General features: G+C 31.8%; 1 protein-coding gene across 2 annotated transcripts in view; it reads right to left on the bottom strand.

Annotated features, from left to right (window-relative positions):
- LOC127724556 (receptor-type tyrosine-protein phosphatase T-like) overlaps positions 1-20,568 on the bottom strand; it is a 177,609-nt gene that overhangs the window by 32,557 nt on the left and 124,484 nt on the right. For both annotated transcript variants that reach the window (XM_052231547.1, XM_052231540.1), the window contains exons 9-13: positions 16,696-16,833; positions 16,110-16,253; positions 13,341-13,475; positions 10,853-10,996; positions 5,245-5,334 (exon numbers count right to left, since the gene is read on the bottom strand). In XM_052231547.1, the coding sequence (XP_052087507.1) occupies positions 5,245-5,334; positions 10,853-10,996; positions 13,341-13,475; positions 16,110-16,253; positions 16,696-16,833 (651 nt within the window). The remainder of the gene's footprint in view (positions 1-5,244; positions 5,335-10,852; positions 10,997-13,340; positions 13,476-16,109; positions 16,254-16,695; positions 16,834-20,568) is intronic.

The raw sequence follows: 20,568 nt of genomic DNA, 5'->3' as shown, positions 1-20,568 counted from the left end.
TAATTAGGTCTGAGATATGCGTCCATCTTTTTATTTATTGATAAAATATTCTAGGGGAAAAAGATTCGCCAGTGTTCAATTCTACTGAGAAAATATGTATTTTAAATTCAACTTCAATAGATGAAATACTATATAAATATAAGAACATGTCACATGATTGCCAATGAGACAACTCTCAACCAGAGACTAAATGATGTAAAAGCTAACAACTATTCTATGATGTTTTATTTATAGAACTTAAACAGACTATCCTGTTCTGTAGTGGCCATATAAAGTTGGGCCACTGATACTTTTAATTACCTTATTGTTATTTGTTTAACATAAGTGGTAAACGTTTCATGCGTATTAAGCACAATAACAGATTTTCAACTAGAAAATTGACATGTCAGCAAGATTCCCGCTTGCAAATTTTTTAGTGTGATACAGATTAAAAAAAAAAATACTCATGCAAGCAAGCAATTCACTACTTTCATGATATATCAATTTTCTTTAATTATGATTACCAACCTGCTCGTGCATTTTTCATTGTTATTCAACGCAAAATAATTATCTAAGAGACCTAGGACGATCTCATTTCACAAAAGATTTCTATTGTCTACTTATTGTACCTCGAACTTATTTACCCGGTGTAGGTCTTTAAGTTGAGGTTCAGTTTACTAAAAGTAAATCGGGCATGACTAATTAGATACGCCCTTTTAAAATCAGGGGGTCCGAAATAGGATCGGGAAAACACCCAGCAAAATACCAAAATTTACTATTTTAGAATTTTTTTATTCAATGTGCTTTTGGTTGCTTTTATATCTCCGGTCAATAATCAAACGGTATTTTATTGGAAATACTAACCTGTCTCGAACCTGGTGACGTTGGCTGCAATAGGAATTTATTTACAAAAAAAGTTCATATATCTCATTTACTTATAGTGGCCGTTAGTGATTGTAAATTCATGACGTTTTGTTTTTGACATTCGTCTACCGTGGAAGAAAAAGGGAAGGAGGGCTAATAGCTTAACTTACACGACTTCGACCATGGTTCAACTGTATTCTATTACGGCATACGTTTTACCTCAATCGAACGCTCTGCCTTAAGCTTATTGTAAAAAGTGCCACTCTAAAATTGTAATCATTTGCTTCAGGTTGATCCACTCGCCGTGAATATGCATGACATATTTGCCACTGGACATTAATGGAGCAATTAATTTACCAGCTTCATTTAGTGATATATAATCATTTGTCTTCAGTTGATAATTGTCTCTTTAAGTTTTCCTAATTTTATATATTTTAATTTTATTTACATTTGCATTTTTAAGCGTAAATCTTAGCATTTCTTCGATCATTTTTCTCTTTGCATTTAATCTTTTTTTAACATTAAAAAACGTTGTCATAGTACACATCAGGGGTTACATTGTATCCTTTCCAGCAAAACTAATAGGAGAGGGGATTAGAACAGAAAACCAATCTTCATTGAGTGGCAATAACTCTTATATTGAAGCGTACAATGACGACTGTCTCGTCTAGGTGACAACATTTGCTGTTTAAAGCTTATTTATATCTCAGACTGGTATAAAAGTTGACATAAAAGCAAAAATGGATAAAAAAATGTTGACACTAATTTATATAAGGATTCAACTTATTTTGAGCGTTTCATTTTTTTGTTTAGATATTATCTTGCTAATCGGTTTTGTTAAAAAAAATTCATCTTCAATTGTCCTGGCAAAAGTGGCAAAAAAATGTGTAAAAATCAGCCATGCGACTTATTTGAAAAGATTTAGCCGATCTTTCTTGTTGTTTACACATTTCAATCATTCAACTCATGCGTAGATCGTATTTCCCTCTAATGTTTTTAACGTATAGATAGCGTGGAATTCCCACTACACCAGTCATCGGAAATACATTCCTATTTCGATCAGACAAAGCTGCGCATTTATATATCCGACAAGCTAAACGAACGCACCCAAGGCAAGGGTATACTGTGGGACGGGAGAGGTCCATATCTTGTCAATATCTCTATACCCAAGTGAATCATTTTGTTTTCAATAAAAGGATATAAAGGTATACAGTAATGCGACAGCAACCCAAAGACACAGACAAATCAAAACATTAAGATTCAACATTCAGTTTTTATAGAAAGATGAGTATACAGAATAAAATGCTCAAAACCGCCCCATGACTAAATAATAGTTATACGGAGTTAATTCAATAATATTTACCGTCAAATATTATATATCCCAAAACACACATTTGATTTAATATTATTTACCGTCAAAGGTATCCCAACAATCACAAGAAGTGTTTGGTTGAAAAATTTCACCTGCCCAATTTTAATTTTGATCGGTGAAAATTTAAGAAGTTGTACTATAAAACAGTAGAAGAAATACACTACACTGTATAATATAACGGTAAATTAATGATGATAATGGATGACGACCAGCGGCATATAAAATGAATATTCAGGACGATAACATGTAAATATGATATGAGTATTAACCCCGCTTTTTACTAGACTGACACGCTGAGTGTTTTTTTTTAACGTGTAATTTTACAAGATATTAGTTCGCAGTAAGAAAAGTCACCCGACAGGGACACATTTCCGACTCTGAGCCGACCAGTCTGTGCTCTTACTCTATGATGCCAGGAGTTTAGCGTTGAAATAGCAAATACCAATTTTAACGTCTTTGTTTGGCCCGGTCGGGATTCGAACAAACGACCTCCCGCTCTCGAGACCATCAAGGAGAGCGGTAGTACAGAATATCATACAAAAAAAAAAATCAAGTACAATAAACAAAATAGTTTCACAGAATTCTCACAGTTACTAAAGCGAGCTATAAGTATCTAACCTAAATTGGATACGTGAAATGATATTTCAAACTACACGTAAACATCGATGATCGACTTCAGAGAAGATTTCATGGATCAACGCTCTCGGCAAATTAAAAATTCTTGCAACAATGTTTTGAGTGGTCCGAATGTGGTCAGCTGTTGCAAGTCAATTTTTGTCCTTATTCAATATACCCTCATTTTCCAGTGTCATTATAAAGTTTGTTTTCATATAATACGATTTTATTCATTGAAGTTTGCATGCATAGTTTTTATTAAAAAAAAACCAAAAAAGCAAGATCTATTATTTAATATGACTGAACAGACAACACTAATTATTTGGCATTCGCATGTAACGTAGTGTTGGAAAATTACAGAATCAAAAACAAAATGAACATTTACCGGATGAATATTGTGAAGGGCCTTATACATCTAGGTCTGTTCGATTAAAAGTTCTGAAACAAGCAGTTTCAAAAGTTAATTGTCGGAAGAGTTTACTTACTGTTTTCTAAGATCTGGTCTTTACGAATCTATTTCATGATTCGTGACAGATTAAAAACATCAAATATATATAACAAGACTTTGTTGTGCAGAATATTCATTGGTCAGTTATAAATGAGGTATGTATAGGGTTTTGATTGCCTCATTTATTAAATAAGAAATCGTTATTTCGAAAAGTTGGATTCAAATATATGAATTTACCCGCTTAAGTTTGTAAAACTATCATTTGGTGTTATTTTAATGCTAACAAATTTATAATAAATAAATATTTAAATGATGTACTGCCATTTAATCGGTCCGTTTCCATTGCAATTTGGTAACTGTTAATTGTACATATCAGTCTGAGTAATGTTTAACTATCAATAAAGTTGAACATCTTTAGACTCGTCCAATTCAGGGGAATTAGTATTTGTGTACTTTTCTTATGATTTTGACTGTTTGTAAGTCAGTAAAAGTTCAATGATTAAGTTAATATTGACATAAAAAGACCTCCTCACAAAAAGGGCTGTTCAAATCCCCTCGCCCTTCGGGCTCGGGGATCTGAACATCCCTTTTTGTTCGGAGGTCTTTTAATATCAATATTAACTTATCATTGAACTTTTACTATTACGAAGAGGATTGAATTCAAGATGTGTTCTCTTTAGATATGAAATTTTGTTCAAATCAAAACACTATGTATTTTGGCGGTCAATTCGTAAATCGGGGGCATCCAAAAGTTATTGACACAGGAAATTAATTTGGAACAGTTAACTAACCTACGTATCGATTTTCCTTGAAATCTTTGCAAAAGCTTTGAAAAAAACAAGTTTTGACATCTCGACATCGAGAATGAATTAGAAATAGCATATTGTACCTATATATCAATCAGGTTGAAATCCTTATATTGAATTATGTTTTTCAAAATTATGATAAATTTGAAAAAAAAAAAAGTAAGGTAAGACCGCACTTTCTAGTACTATTTGTCACCTTCAATCACTTCGGAATAGCTTATTCTTATACTTATGTATATAAAGTTTTATTTTTACCCTAGCTTACACGAACGTTTCTCATAATTTTAAATTTTATAACAAAGACTATGTTTTCATTGCGAATCTCGGCCCCGATCCCCCTCCCCCCCAGAAAATTGTTCTAACCGGCAAACAATTTTTAGAAAAGTAAATGATACGTTATTTTTGTTGATATTCTTGAATAAAAAGAAACTTCTCAAATTTTGGGAAAAAAGTTTTCAACCAAATCGAAAGAGAACTACTTCCTTTGATAGGTATTTTCACTGTGTATGAAACACATGAACATCGGTTGATGTAATTTTGACTTTTAATGGGACAAATAAGTGCTGACGGACATGCATACATACAAACAGACGATTAGGCAGACAGAATGATTACCCTAGGGCATTGAAAGGACTAGCAGTCTTCTAGCAGCGTTATCCACCCTGTGATAGCAAATAGAAATAACACTTAATGAATTCAATGGATTCGAAGCTCTCGTTAGGAAAATCAATTTGAAAACCGGACATGATTCATTAATTGATGGTGTTAAACGCAACTATCAGTTCTATTTGCTATATCGTGGCGGTTAGTTGATATTGGTGGAGGAAGCCTGGAAAGAACCACATATATTCGGCAGGAAAAGGACAATCCGAGTCAATTAAGATTGGCCACGTGCGGGGTTCAGAATCAAATCATCATTGTTGATAGCTAGTGATACAGTAGATGAACTACACAGACCACTCGGCAAACGAGATCCCAAAAACCTGACATGTACACAAATTGAAAGCTATATGGCCAAAAGAGAAGTACATTAACATTACGGCCAAAAACAGGTGCTGTTGGTCGCCTTATATATGGTAACATTATATTTTTTTAATAAAGAATAACAGAAACAAATATATGTTGTACAAAATCAACAACTTTGAAATTAATTTTCTTACCTTCACATTTTCCTGTTGATTTTAAGCACATTCCATTCAAACAATTACACCTGCTTGTGCAGTTTGCCCCGAAATATCCATCGTCACATGCTAGTAATATAGCAAAAATAAATTAAATTTATCAATGAAGGAACGGATATTCTTGATTGTATAAAACTTTAAAAGTGCAAAAATAGAATGTTGTTAAGACCGTGTTATGACAAGGGGCCTGTTATCCTGATATATATATTCTTAATCCGATAGCCTGTGTATGTAAAATAGTTTCTATTTGAAGACTTCAAATTTTAACAGTATAGAATTATTAATTTAAAACAGGATCAGTTGTAAACTTGTGAGAAGACATACATCTAAATTTCACTTACCAGTATTTGGACGCTTTTTGAGAGTTTATGGAACATCCTAGATTTAAAATTTGATATCTATGTACAAGGTCACAATTTTGAAAGACCCTATCAAGACATAATCAATAACTTTTCTTTGAATAAAACGAAAAACGTTTAAAAAAGACAGTTGATGATTGTAGATTTTATTTGATAAGGTGCTGTATTGTTCACATGAAACGTAAACATTATATATAAATTTACATAATGAAAGGTATGAAAGTATAAACAGATCCAAAACAGAACAACCTAAATCATCTAAGGTCAATTTTGTTGTAGTGAGTCGTACCTTTATACTGTATCATACCTATTGATTGATAGTTTGAAACTTTGATTATAGAGGTCATGTCTTATACTTTAAAGAAAATGAACAAATGAAACATACATAGAAATGCAGGTTGTATAATTGTCAACAGAGAAAAGTATAAAAAGACGGGCGGGATAAATATAACTGTCTATCCCACAATTGGTTAGTTTGTTGTCAAGGTCACCAGTCTACTACTTGTCAATTCGAATTAAAATATAAATTGCAGTATAAATATAACTAAAATATCTAAAATAACTGTGCATTAATTTTTTTGAAAACGATGTTTATTTAGTGTCAGTCTTATCAGGTTATACCCATGATCTTGTGAATTAATCATGAATGTAATAAATATGAATATGTTTAATTGATCTGTTAACTCTATCGGATTACCTGATACCGCAGGTTTTGGTGGGGTTCGTATTGCTGTGTCTTTAGATTTCCATGTTGTGTTTTGTAGACTGTTGCTTATCTTTTCACAGTTATTTTTCTATTTTTTTCTATTTTGTCCAATGGTTCTAACGGTCTCTTTTCGATTAATGAGTTATGATTGCACCTTTGATATTTTTTCACTCTTTTTTTTAAAAGAATGCCAAATTTTTATAATTTCCTTTTATTTACTTACAGTGGAATATTAATAGATTTTGATGGTAGAATTTCAAGTTTTCGAATAAAAGTTAGTACACTATGTGTACCGAGTATTCGTTTATTGAAACTGATTAATTATTTAACAAATTTTATTATTTCATAAAATATAAATTTCATATAAATCTTGTAATCTGCTTATGGACCCAATCAAAGTCACAAGTATTGAACACGCATCAAATTTACCAGCACTTTATCGAATAAATTTGTAAATGCGTATCCACAACAAAAACGAATTAAACTATGAATACACTCATCATAGAAACCTGCCTTATAAATGTGTACACTAGACGTGCGCTTTGTCCTCAAAGAACTCATCAGTGACGCTCGAACCAAAAATGTTAAAAAATCACATAAAGTATGAAATTGAAGAGCATTGAGGACCCAAAGTTCTGGAAGATTTTACCAAATACAGCAAAGGTAATATATTCCTGGGATAGAAACTCCTTAGTATTTCGAACATTTAAAAGTTTTGTAAACAGATAAGTTATAAATATGACCATATCAATGCTAATTCAGATCTGACTACTGCGCTGGTGATAGCCTCGAAGAAGAAACCTCCACCAGCAGTGGCATCGACTAAGTGCTTGTAAATAAATTCATCAAAGATACCAGACTTATAATTTTGTACACCAGGCGCGCATTTCGTCTGAAATGAACGTATCTATTAATTACTAGTAAATTATTAAGTCAGGGATTTCGTGTAAAAAAACAATTTTGTACACCAGGCGCGCATTTCGTCTGAAATGAACGTATCTATGTATTACCAGTAAATTATTAAGTCAGAAATTTCGTGTAGAAAACTTATTTTAAACGGAATAGCACATCCTAAATTTTACGGTGATGTTGTTTACCGAGTCTGGAAATATAGATACGATCCGGGTAAACTTATCAATCCTTAAAATAACTTATTCTAAAAGGTTACCAATTCAACACTGTAATTAGATCTTTGAATATTGTTTTATTGGTATAAGTATTGATTTTGTCATCAGTAAATTAAAAGCATACTTAATATTATTGTTATACACATATGCACTTTCAAAATACTACAATCTGTCGATACCAGTACTTTTGCATTGCACAAGGTAATGTTCTTCTCTGACTGTTAATAACGTTTTTACACTAAATCCATTTGATGTTGGATATGTACTGATTGATATTTTTGTTTTCGATACATGATTTATTTATTAATTGGAATTGGCTTTGAATTAGCTGTCAGTAACTGCAAGTACTCTCAGATCTGTACTTGTGTCTTTTTTGTTGTAAGGAATGTATAAATACATTGCTGCGGTCTGTGTTTTTGTTAGATTTTTTTTCTGCATTGTATTGATCTGATCAGTTAAGCCTTTGTCAACTGATGTTTATAGCTTGTTCTTATGTTGTGCTGTAACACCACTGTCCCAGATTAGGGGAGAGTTGAGCCCTCACAAGCATGTTTAACCTCGCCACATTCTTTATGTGCCTGTCCCAAGTCAGGAGCCTGTAGTTCAGTGTTTGTCGTAGGTTTATGTCTGTCATATGTGTTTTTCGTAAATTGTTTTGTTATAAATTAGGCCGTTAGTTTTCTCAATTAAATTGTTTCATATTTTTCATGTCGGGGCCTTGTATAGCCGACTATACGGTACAGGTTTTTCTCATTGTTGAAGGCCGTACGGTTGCTTATAATTGCTTACATTCACTTCATTTGAACTTTGGTGATAGATGTCTCATTGGCAATTATACCACATCTCCTTAATGTTGTATGTTACACGCAATTTCTATGACCCGGATTTGAATGGTCAGCAAATATTCATACATCATTAGAAAAAGGTTATTCTTTATTTTTGTTAATCATTAACAAGATCATGCTTTGGCGAACTTAAAATGATTATTGTAGTCGCAAATGATGTGTCATGCATCGAAGAGATTAGCAACTGAACATTCTTCTTTGCTTTCATAATTTCTTTTTATTCAAAATAAGGATTTCCTAATTTCCATATTTCATCGTGGTATGTTTATTGAACTTCAATTGTGTACGCGTATACATAAATAAAAAATTATATAATGAAATGTAACATTAATTTTAATGTAGTTCTTGCATTCTAATGATGATAAAACAATCAAATTAAGAAATAAATGTTTACTATATTACTAACATATCCATTTAGCACAATTTAAGGGAAACTTTACATAAAGATAGTTTTTTCCGACAAACTTATTGATTGTGTCGAATACTGAGATTTCTAGATAACAATTGTAGCAGTTGATCCATAATTCTGATGATGTCTTTAAGTCAGGCATGTAATAATACCAAGAAACAGTTTAACAACATTTATAAACGCCCTAACCGAAAAGTATTTAATTTGACATGTTTACTGCTTTATTCTCTATGATCTCCTTTTTAAAAGTTTTAAATAATTTTTTACAAGAATCATCAGCTGAATTAAAAACAAAAGTTAATCTTTTACTCCCCGACCTGACTTTCTATTACGATTACTCTTGCCGGCTTGTTCTTTAAGATTTTACGAGCAGATAATGGTTTTGCAGGTAGAATGAAAAGAACTAACATTACCATATAACTTCAAATTCCTCAAATTCTTATATATATTTAAATGATGTCTAACCGCTAAATATTTAAAAATTTTAAGAGTTTTTTGGTCGAATCAAATCTAAAGAATTTGAAATAAAGGATACCACATATACATGATATATAGTAAGTTTTAAATCATATCTTTGCGTACATAAAGTGGAAATAGATAGCGATATTAGCATGACAATAAACGTTACGTCAATGGAGGTGATTTGAGTTTTTTCCATCGTGCATATTTTTATTTTTATTATGCGCCATGGAGTGTAGATCTCACGGTTTAATATAGTATTTCAGAACTTCCGTTTTTAACAACAATTTCATTAAGAATAAGTCAATGCGTTCAATGAAACTATTAAACCAAAAGATCCTAATGTTTGAATGAAGTCAGCCCTTGTCAAATATTGCGGACGCCATCAGAAATGGTAGACTGTCTTTGAATATTTGGATTTCAGATGACCACATATATTTTTTACTTGCTGAAGACACAGCCTGTTCTCTTTGCAATCGTTTCAGGCATCATCGAACGAAACTTTGCACAGGAATTATTTTCTTGCAGTGAGCGTAATGAAGAATGCCAATACAGGTACATGGATTACTATATTCCAGGAGCATCTGGCATCTAAATTGACTACCGTTTTTGGTTGGTTCATCTTGTGCAATATTGTGTATTTTACTGTTATCTGTTTGTTTTTGACGTGGTGATGTCTTTGATTTGTTTTGTATTGTCTATTTGTTTTATCTTCTTTCATTTTTTTCCATGTACTATAAACGGACATGAACTTCAAAAGAAGGTTATCATAAGGCTGGTCAGCTACGATATACTTACTTGATGGAATTGTTCGGTCATATTGGATTTCAAATGTTAAAACAATTTAGGATAAGAATTTACCACTTCAATTGATCTCATCAAGTAGTATGCAATTATTGTTGTAATTGGCTTTGAACTAGCTTTAAATAACTGCGAGTACTCTTGTTTCGTTTTTTTGTGTCTTTTTTTATGTTGGCGCTTTTTGTGCCTGGTACCGATCATTTGAGTTAAGCCAATTGCAACTGATTTTTACAGTTTGTTCTTATATTGTTTATTATACACCATTGTCGCAGTTAAGGGGAGGGTTGCGCGCTCACAATCATGTTTAGCCCCGTCACTTTCTGTATGTGCCTGTCCAAAGTTAAGAGCCTGTAGTGTACTGTCGTTGTCGTTGGTTCATGCCAGTCATATTTGTTTTTCGTATATTGTTTAGCTATAAATTAGGCCGTTAGGTTTCTCGGTTGAAATGTTTATCATTTTTCATGTCGGGTCCTTTTATAGTCGACTATACGGTACCGGATTTTTATCATTGTTGAAGGCCGTACAGTGGCCTTTGATTGCTTACTACCACTTTATTTTAGCTCTGATGGATATTTGTCTCCTTGACAATCATACCAAATCTCCTTATTTTAACATGATTATATCAAATCAAAAATATTTTTTCAATAAATTTTTGAGCTATTTGTAAGACTTCATCTTAAAGTTTTACTTCTAGTAATGGCAGCAGTGTTGTTCTAAAATATTTCGGAAAGTAAAATTACAAACCTTTATGGAAAGATCTGTCAACTTATACTCATATGTTTTGAATCGGCCGTTTGAAATATGCGAAATGGACAACTTGGCTTGACTCAAATAAAAGGTGGAATAACGAAACTTTATAGTATATACCATAATTTACGTACTATTGTTGCAGTATTCATCGTATAGATAACCAGGTTCACATCCAGTCGTGTTTTCACATAATCCATTTTTTTTATCACATAAATTAAATATACATCCGTCACAGAATTCTGCACAATTTCGACCGAATTTACCATTGTCACATCCTGAAATATAGGGTGAAAACTTTGGAATTTGTGTGTATTAATTCAAAGGGACAAGTTCGTAAGATAATCTGGAAATCTACAGTCACTGTGTTCAAATGTTAACTGTCTTTAATTTAGAAGTACAAAGGAATACCTTACCAATTTAAGCCTTTTTTTCTACAATACAATGGTTAAGTAAAAATAAGAAAATGACAATCCCTTTGTTCATGACCTTTTGACTCCTTTTAATAAAAGTTCTTCTTTTTCACTTTGATGATTATGTTCTAAAGTATGGAGCTAGTGGGTACAATTAGGATTAGTTATTTTATGTGGCATCGTCTTAAATATCTATGTAATATTGGTCAATGGACATTGCAAACTCTCTCTATCTCTCTCATTATACACACAAGAATGTGTCCATAGAACACGGATGCCCCATTCGCACTACCATTTTCTATGTTCAGTGGACCGTGAAATTGGGGTCAAAACTCTAATTTGGCATTAAAATTAGAAAGATCATATCATAGGGAACATGTGTATTAAGTTTTTAAGTTGATTGAACTTCAACTTCATCAAAAACTACCTGACCAAAAACTTTAGTGGGACAGACGGATGGACGGACGAACGGACGAACGAACAAACGAACGCACAGACCGAAAAACATAATGCCCCTCTACTGTCGTAGGTTGGGCATAAAACACAGTTTTTGTCACTAAATATCAAAATAAACAAACAAGGTACTGGACAGTACCAAGTTTTACAACAATTACTTATCCAGCTTGGTCAAAACACATAGTTAAATGTCCTTTTGAAAGATAGCTTTTCTCGAGTATTTTGTTAAATCTGTTATTTACAATTGTCTAAAATTAAGGCATCTATACGTCGGTGTTGTTCATTATCGACACACATGATTTTGAAAATATATATTGAAAAAATAACTGGTTGAGTTACATTTTGCCCGAGGTATATACAGAAAGGAGCTTCTGCTGAACAAAATTTATTATGTTATACTAGTAGCTGAGTTTTACTGACTTCCTGAATCATAAGTCTATTTGTAAAAAGGAGTCCATTTCAATAATTAATGTAAAATCTATTCACTAGTACATGCATCAAATCTGTCTTAATTGTGACATTTATTTAACTTACCTGATCTTGATTTTATAAATGCAGTGAATAAGAATTGGAAAGTTGATCCATTAATATGTCATTGAACATAAACAATTAGGATTTCGATAGGCCCTTGACTACAACAAGAAAGTGATGGTAGCTTCAGGTGTAGGTATGCATATTGAGATATATATATGTCTACGTCTTTGCATACTAAAAGGACGAAATATGTTCACCAAAAACTAGCATACAAACACAACTTGCTCAACAACTTCGTAATATTTGATAAGGATTTCAACTGTTATGATTCGAGCGGCAGTGATGAGTAATATGTAAACGAAACGCACGTCTGATGTACCAAATTATAAGCTTGTCACTTTGATGATTTGTTTAGTGACATTAGGCGTTAAACATGATTTTAAATAAATGCAACAGTAGTATACCGCTGTTCAATAGTCATAATTCGATTAAGCAAAAACAAATCAGGGTAACAAACTAAAACCGAGGGAAACACATCAACTATAAGAGGAAAACATTTCATAATTTCAAGGTAAAACTAAAAATGATAATTTACGAAAATTACGAAAATTTAGCCCATATATGATCTAGTTGCAAAGGCATGCAAAATGAGAACAATCGCTGATGATATTACTAATCAAAGTGCGACATCACATCTTACAAAAACAGTTTATGAGCGTAAAAATTTATAATTTCTCAATTTGTTTGAAGGTAAAAATTATACACACAAAGCTGTGATAATAAATTCGACGAAAGGGAAGTTCATATTGTAAAAATAAACATTATTTTGTCCTCTTTTTCTTCTTTCGGAGAAGTTGAGAAGTTAGTTGTAAGAAAACAAGTTTCTTACTTCAGAGGTGTAGATTATGATGCAAATAAAATAGATTTCAATACTCTTTGAAAGAAAACTTGTCATGCAGTACCTAATATATTATTCCTTATACTGACAAGGTAACTTTTCTGAGTTTAAAAAGTTTAAAATTGGAACTTACAAGGAATAACAATGATAATTGCAGCCATCTATGTTACCCGATCATAATGTATCGAAATTTTAAAAAACGAACAGTAAATCCTACAACGCATTACAATGCAGTATGTCAACTAAATAAACTCTTTACATTTAAGATTTTAGATAACATCGCACATTGTATACACGTTTCACAAATAAAGATGTTTCTGTACTGCTGTGACAATATGTTTCAATAAATGAGTTTTAATCAGAATTATGATTGTTTTTTACCTTTGCTACATGATTCACCATGCAATCCTTCTTTACAACCTCCAGATGGACATATTCCGTTTACTTTACTGCAAGGTTCGGTTAGACAGAAACATTTCTTTACACAATCAACACCAAATTCCCCATCGGCACACACTGAGGAATAAATAGCATAGCTTCAATCAATTCAAATCAAGTATAAAAACTATCATTTTCTTATAAAAGATGTATTTTTGTACATCATTTCTCTTTACCTAGTTTTCGATATTTTATTCTGATGATATCGTATGATATAAAAAGATACAGTGTTTAATTAGACTATGTGGTATGATTGTCAATGAGACAACTTTCAAAGACACCAAATGGCGCAGAATTTAGCAATTATTGGTCACCATACGGCCTTCAACAATGAGCGAAACACATACCGCATAGAAAGCTATAAAAGGCCCAGAAATGACTAATATAAAACAATCCAAAAGAGAAAACTTACTGCCAGATTTATGTACAAAACAATAAACAAACGACAATCACTGAACCACAGTCTCCAGAACAGAAAAAAACTATAAAAATCAGTTGAAAAGGGCTTAACTCATCAGATTGATAGAAAGCACAAAAATAACTAACAAAAAAACAAAGTACAGATCTGAGTGTCTTTTCAGTTACTGAAAGATAGGTTAAAGCCTATTCCAATATAAAAATCAAGCAGTTTTGTCCTTTTTTATGATGGTTTAGTACTTTATGGAATAATACAGTAACATTTACAAAAAAAAAAGAGAAAATAGAGGCGAAAGATACCAAAGGGATATACAAACTCATAAGTCGAAAACAAACTGACAATGCCATGGCAAAAAACGAAAAGACAAACAACTGTACACAAAACAGAACATAGAAAACTAAATACTGAGCAAGACGAACCCCACCAAAAATCGGGGGTGATCTCATGTGCTCCGGAAGGATAAGTGAAGATTGAGTAGCAAGAATCACCTAAAAATTCAGACGTGTTCTCATTTGCAGCAGGGTAATTACTGCCTTCTTGTCTAGTGGGACCCGTTTTGCTGGTCATTGGAAGTTAATATTTTTGTCCGGTCTCAAATGGATGTAAAGAAATCAGTGAGAGATGAATAACTCAACTGGACGAATCTGTAAGAGAGATTGTAAAAAGGAGGAAATGACCAATTCAGTATTCCTCAGTATAAAAGAGTTAGCAGTGATCAAAAACTGTGGAAGAACAGACAAAGAAGATGTATTAGAGAAGTACCTGTTAAAAGTAAGGGGTCCTCGTGAGCAAGAACGTTGGTCAAAATGAAAAAAAAAAAGATCTACTAGCAAGTAGGAAGAAACTGAATAAAAACAACCCGTTAAAATAGAAGTTAATTTTTGAGATCTTAATAATTTAATAGTTTTATCCAAGTTCAAGAGTTTTTGGACTAATGCACATCAACTGTTAAACAACCTGGCAAAACCATCTGCTGGCAATAGAGACAGTAGGCCGAATATCATTGGAATAACTAAAGAAAAACTCAAAATAGAAGATACAAACAAGTATGTGCAGAATATTCATTACCAGAAGTAGGTAATTACCGCATGTTAAGCAAAAACCAAGATACAGATAAAGGTTAGGGATTATTATTACACTCAGCAATTAAAAAGCTACTGAAAAACAAAATCAATGGAAAACAATATCCCGGAAAGTCTATTTATGAAAGTAAAACTGAACCAAAATGATAAGCTGTTGATAGGTATGATATAAGGATCTTCATCTATCAAAAGCAGCAAGCTAAATGATAGGTTAATTTATTAATGAAAGAAGTTTCATATTTTTTCTCATGGGCGGTTTTAACTACCTTCACACAAATTGGAACAGTCGGACTACTAAAAAGGAACAATACAACCAGTAACGAGAATAAAATTGTACAATCAATTCAGAAAAACTTCTCATATCACAAATGGGATAATATACCTCACGTTCTGGATTTATAAGGGCAAGCTAGTAATCAATAATATCCATCATTTAATAATTGGGAAAAGTTTTAAAACATACTAAAAGAGTCGGAACACTAGTTCATACCTAGGAGAAATAGAAAACAAATAAATCAGAAAATAATTGCCTGCAGATAAGCAAAGAAGAGACAAGTTTCCGTTCTAATGCTCTTTAACTTCGTATTTGATTTGGCCTTCCAACTTTGTGGTTTCGAGCACTACTAATCAGTCTCATGTAGATAAGACGCGCGTAGGACGTACCAAATTAGAAGCCTGGTATCTTTGATGACGTTTTAATGAATGATCAGATATTTTAATCTAATTGGCGAAAGACACGGTTTATACCTATACTTTTCATGCTTTTGTTGTTAAATCCTTAGATTTAAAACACGGGATGTTTGCTTACATTTGATTCTCTTCAAGAATACTCAATATGTTTCTAAGTTTTTTTATTCTGTTATTATTTACCAAGAAAATAAATACATATCGCTGCTTTATATATTAGAATAAACAAAATCTTCTAACCATTGTGTAATTGTGAGATGTTTTCATTTCACTAAGTTTGTGTTTATGCTTCGAGAAAATATTTTGTCAAGAAACTGTCTTGCTTACCTTTGCTCAATAAAATGGAAGTTGGTAATACTTTTAGCAACAAATCGTTTTGAAGTTTAATTGCTGTTAAATCATACTATACACCTGTTTATCCTACTATATCAAACTTTTGATACTTTGTCTTTTTACGTTTATCTGACGATTTTGTATTTCATAATGAAATAGTTGCAGAGTTTAAATATCAAAAACTTTACGTACTTATGTTGCAATGGTCAGAGTTTCTATAACCAGGGTTACAGCTGGTTTTGTTTTCACACATTCCACTAGCATGATCACACAATCTTGATATACATCCATCACAAAACTTAGAACAGTTATTCCCAAATTGACCGTTAGGACAAGCTGAAAATATGTGCACATTTTTAATATCAAATATGTATGTAAACATCGATCAACAATCAGTTGACAATTTAATTTCCTGGCACTGAAGTTTCTATTTTTTGGGGGTTTGAATCAAAATGTACATTGTGTATTACATAAAAGTTCATTCAAATTTTATCCTATAAAAATATTTCTTTTAAAATTAATGGGTTAAAAAGAGGCAAAATAGTTGGATCGCTAATACAACTGACACATTAATTAAATAAAAGTGATAAATAGACATTAAACTAAATCACTCTATGACAAATGAAGTAAATATTGCATATTTAAAAAAAAATGGAGTTTGGACAAATGCACAATTCAGCTTAAATGGACTGGTGTGATCTCCAAGATATAACTTTTTTTCGTTATCTTAATAAGAAAAACAATCAAATAAATGTTTCTAGTAAATAAAACAACAAACTTTGTGAACAATTGAATCCCTGCAATCCATCCTTGCATCCACCGATGCATTCTCCTGTCACATGATTACATTGTGGATTCATACAGTTTGCTGAACATGGTTCAAGACATCCGTTGCCGTAAAAACCAGCATTGCATTCTGTTAAATTAAATTTTCTACATTGAAATTCATATGATACTTTTATAGAAAAAAAGAAGATTCAGTCAGTTAACCATATACAGTTGGACACAAAAATCAATCTATAACATTGATAACGTTATAACATCATTCATGATTTATTTTCAAAAGAGAAGCACAAGCTACCAACATGATATTCAAAGACAAAACTGACAACGCCATGGCAAAAAACCCAACGAAAAACGACATAACAGACAAACAACAGTCTATTTAACATAACATACTTTATTTGCCCTATATAACGTTAAATTCGAGCGTCACAGATGAGACTTTTGTAGATGAAACGCGCGTCTGGCGTACAAAATTTTAATCCTGGCATCTAAGATGAATTTATAAAGAACAATAAGGACTGATTTTAATCCGCGAGAAATCATAATTAATCAAAAGCCCGATCATACAGTGACGGGTTGGTATTCCTGCAATAATAAGTGCAATCAGAAGTACAAGTTTTAAATTTGGAAGCCAAACACTAAAAATAAATAATTAGAGTTATGTTTAATGTTTGTAAACATTAAAACCTACAGGTCACATACTTACACAATAAAAAGTGGGTAATGTGTTATAATTGAAAAATGTATTCTTCTGCCGTTATGCAGTTTATAAATCAATGACTGTTTTCAAACAACTCTGAACGCACAGTTCATCTTCGTTAATTTACAATGATGGTGTTTGCATTTAATTTGAACCTGGAACCCCAAGTAAAACAATAAATTAGCGGCGTGAAGTGAGGCATATAATTCAATTTTAAATGCACCTAGATGTCGCTATTTGATAGATTGTACTATCTGTTTTGACGGGTTGTCAAATATTCGCAAGATGCCATTCTGTCAAATGCTGGGGAAAGACCAATTAATACAAATTCGTATGTTTTATAATGTCAGCAATATTACGTCAAATAAAAAAGTAAAATAAAACAAGGAAAATGTTATGAACATGAGTTAACAGTGAGAAATAAAACGTACTTTAAGATATAAATAAATAGTTCCCTTTTCATAAATATCACTGAAAATGTCAAGACGACCGATAGCCAATATTTTTCTTTATGATTTATTTGCAATTACCTAAAACCGTATAAAATCATTTATTTAAAGGAAATTTTAACATATTTTTAAAAATGATTACAAGTTAAAAGTAAATAATACCATAATAATATGTATTGTAACTGGCAGCAAGACACAATTCTACCGTTTTTGTCTTATACTTTGTATAATAGTTTAATACTAAACATATACTTTTAATTTATAAAGTCAGTGGAAAGCAAATTAAAAAAAAAATAAATAAATCATTATATGAAAAGCGATATTTCAATGTATTCTAAATCTTTTATGTTGGAAACGTATTAATGGAGAGGCGGACAGAACAATTTTAGAAATTTAAATTACCTACCTACCTCATGGCATTATAATAGTTCATTGAAAAGCTTAAATCGTTTACTTATTTAAAATATGTGTCGTAAATATAAAAGCTGGTACCATCATGCCTTAAATAAAGTTTAAAGGTCATCACTAAAAAAAATCCTATTTTCATCTACAGAAACAGACTGCAGATTTTTTTCAAAATCAATAATCCATTCAATAAATTATACAAGTATTATCATTTATCAATGCTTAAGTTCCGACTAAGATCTGTTCCTATTTGCACATAACGCCAGAATAACGTAGTATTTAACTTTTTCGAAGGTAACACGTTTGATAGAAATTTCAAAGCCTAATAATAAATAATTGCAACAGAATGACCTTGATCTTCTACCTCGATAAATAGCATTTCTGGAAATATTATACATACATTTGAGATTTATAGGTATTAACATGAGTTCTCCCTAAGGATCAAACTAAATCCATTGATTGTTGGATGTGTACTGATTGATATTTTAGTCTTAGATGCATGATTTTTTTATTAGTTGTTATTGACTTTAAACCAGCTTCCAGTAACTGCGAGTACTCTCAGATCTGTACTTAGTGTCTTTTTGTTTTGGGGATGTATAACTACCCTGCCACGTGCACTCTATGCTTTTGTTAGATGTATTTCTGCTTTTTTTAACTGATTTTTATAGTTTGTTCTTATGTTGTACTGTTACACCGGTTACCACTGTCGTTTGTTGTTGTTTATCATATTTGTTTTTCGTTCATTATTTTGTATATTAATCAGGCCGTTAGTTTTCTCGTTTGAATTGTTTTACATTTGTCATTTCGGGGCCTTTTATAGCCGACTATGTGGTATGGGTTTTACTCATAGTTGAAGGCCGTACGGTGACCTATAGTTATTAATTTCTGTGTCATTTGGTCTCTTGTGGAGAGTTGTCTCATTGGCAATCATACCACATCTTTTTATTTTATATAGGACATGCATAGTTACAGATTTTCATAATATTTTGTAGGAACACTTTATATGTCATAAGTAATTAAACAATATGCAGTGATCTGACATAGTTACTACTGTTGCTATGGAAATTGAATGTCATATTTTGGAATGAGCTGTTTAGTCTCGATCAGCAGTTTTTTAGATCCAAATTCCAAAGTCATGTTGGAATGAGATGCATAATTATGAAATAGATATTATTGAAGTGCTCTTATGAAACAAAATTATTAGCTATGGTTACCTTGGAGGTTAAATTAATATTGTTATAGCTCAATAATTGGAGACACTTGCTGCTATTTTTTTCAAATTCATGGCAATTTGCACATGAAAATTATATAAATTGCACCAAAAATCATTTAATATAGTATTGATATTTTAAAATGAGGTAGTGATGATGATCATTTTAGAACATAGCATTGGTGGGGTAAACAGTACTTTTTTCACAATGAGCATAGAAATCTTTCATATAATCATCCTTTTTAGTATGAGAGTTGCCTCCCTTTCATTACCTTTTTTAGCTGAAAAACCTAAATAATACTAACAACATGGCAGGGGACTCCAAAGATTATATGGTTATGTGTCTCATTTAGAAATACATATCGGATGAATTGTACTTTCAGTTTTTTCAACACATCTGTGTGTTGTAGTTGCATTAGTAAAAATTTCTGTGACATAGACATAGAAACTTCAGACATATTATTGTCAGAAGATATCAGAAGTTTGCATTCTGTTCTGTCACAGAACAAAAAACTTTTAGATTTTGCAATACACATTCAACAAAAACGATCAAAGCGTAAATTGTTTGATGTGCTGTCCTTGCACTGCCTACATAACATTAAAAGACCATTCCTAGGGCTGAAGGAAATCTAACAAAGGATACCATTCTCAAGATCCACAGCAGCACTGGCATTGTACTGGCTATAGGAACTCGTAAGTAGTAATATGCACAACTTCTTTTCTAGCTTTACAAGAGCCTTGGCTTTTTAAAATCTGTAACAGTTAAATGATGTAAGAAATAGTTTTGACCCTATGGTTTCATAGATAATAAAATAAATTACCTCCCCTGAAAAATTGTTGAATTAAGAAACTGTGCTTCTGACTGCCTATTATTGTAAAATAAAAATATTTCTGAGTGCTTAGTTGCATAACGGATTATCGACATACTTAAAAAACATTTTGTTTATTGAAAACATTTGCAAAAACTTTATCTTAGTATGCAGTTTAAAAATTCCTTTAAAGTAGTTTTGAAATTGAATTATAGAAAGTCTAGTCTAAGGGAAACTCTTATTGGTAGTTCAGGTGGTGTTTTAACTCTGTTGAAATACTTAACCAATATCC

Source organism: Mytilus californianus, unplaced genomic scaffold (assembly GCF_021869535.1).
Source record: "Mytilus californianus isolate M0D057914Y unplaced genomic scaffold, xbMytCali1.0.p SCAF_1, whole genome shotgun sequence".
Classification (NCBI taxonomy): Eukaryota; Metazoa; Mollusca; class Bivalvia; order Mytilida; family Mytilidae; genus Mytilus; species Mytilus californianus.
This window is presented reverse-complemented; position numbering and strand designations above follow the sequence as displayed.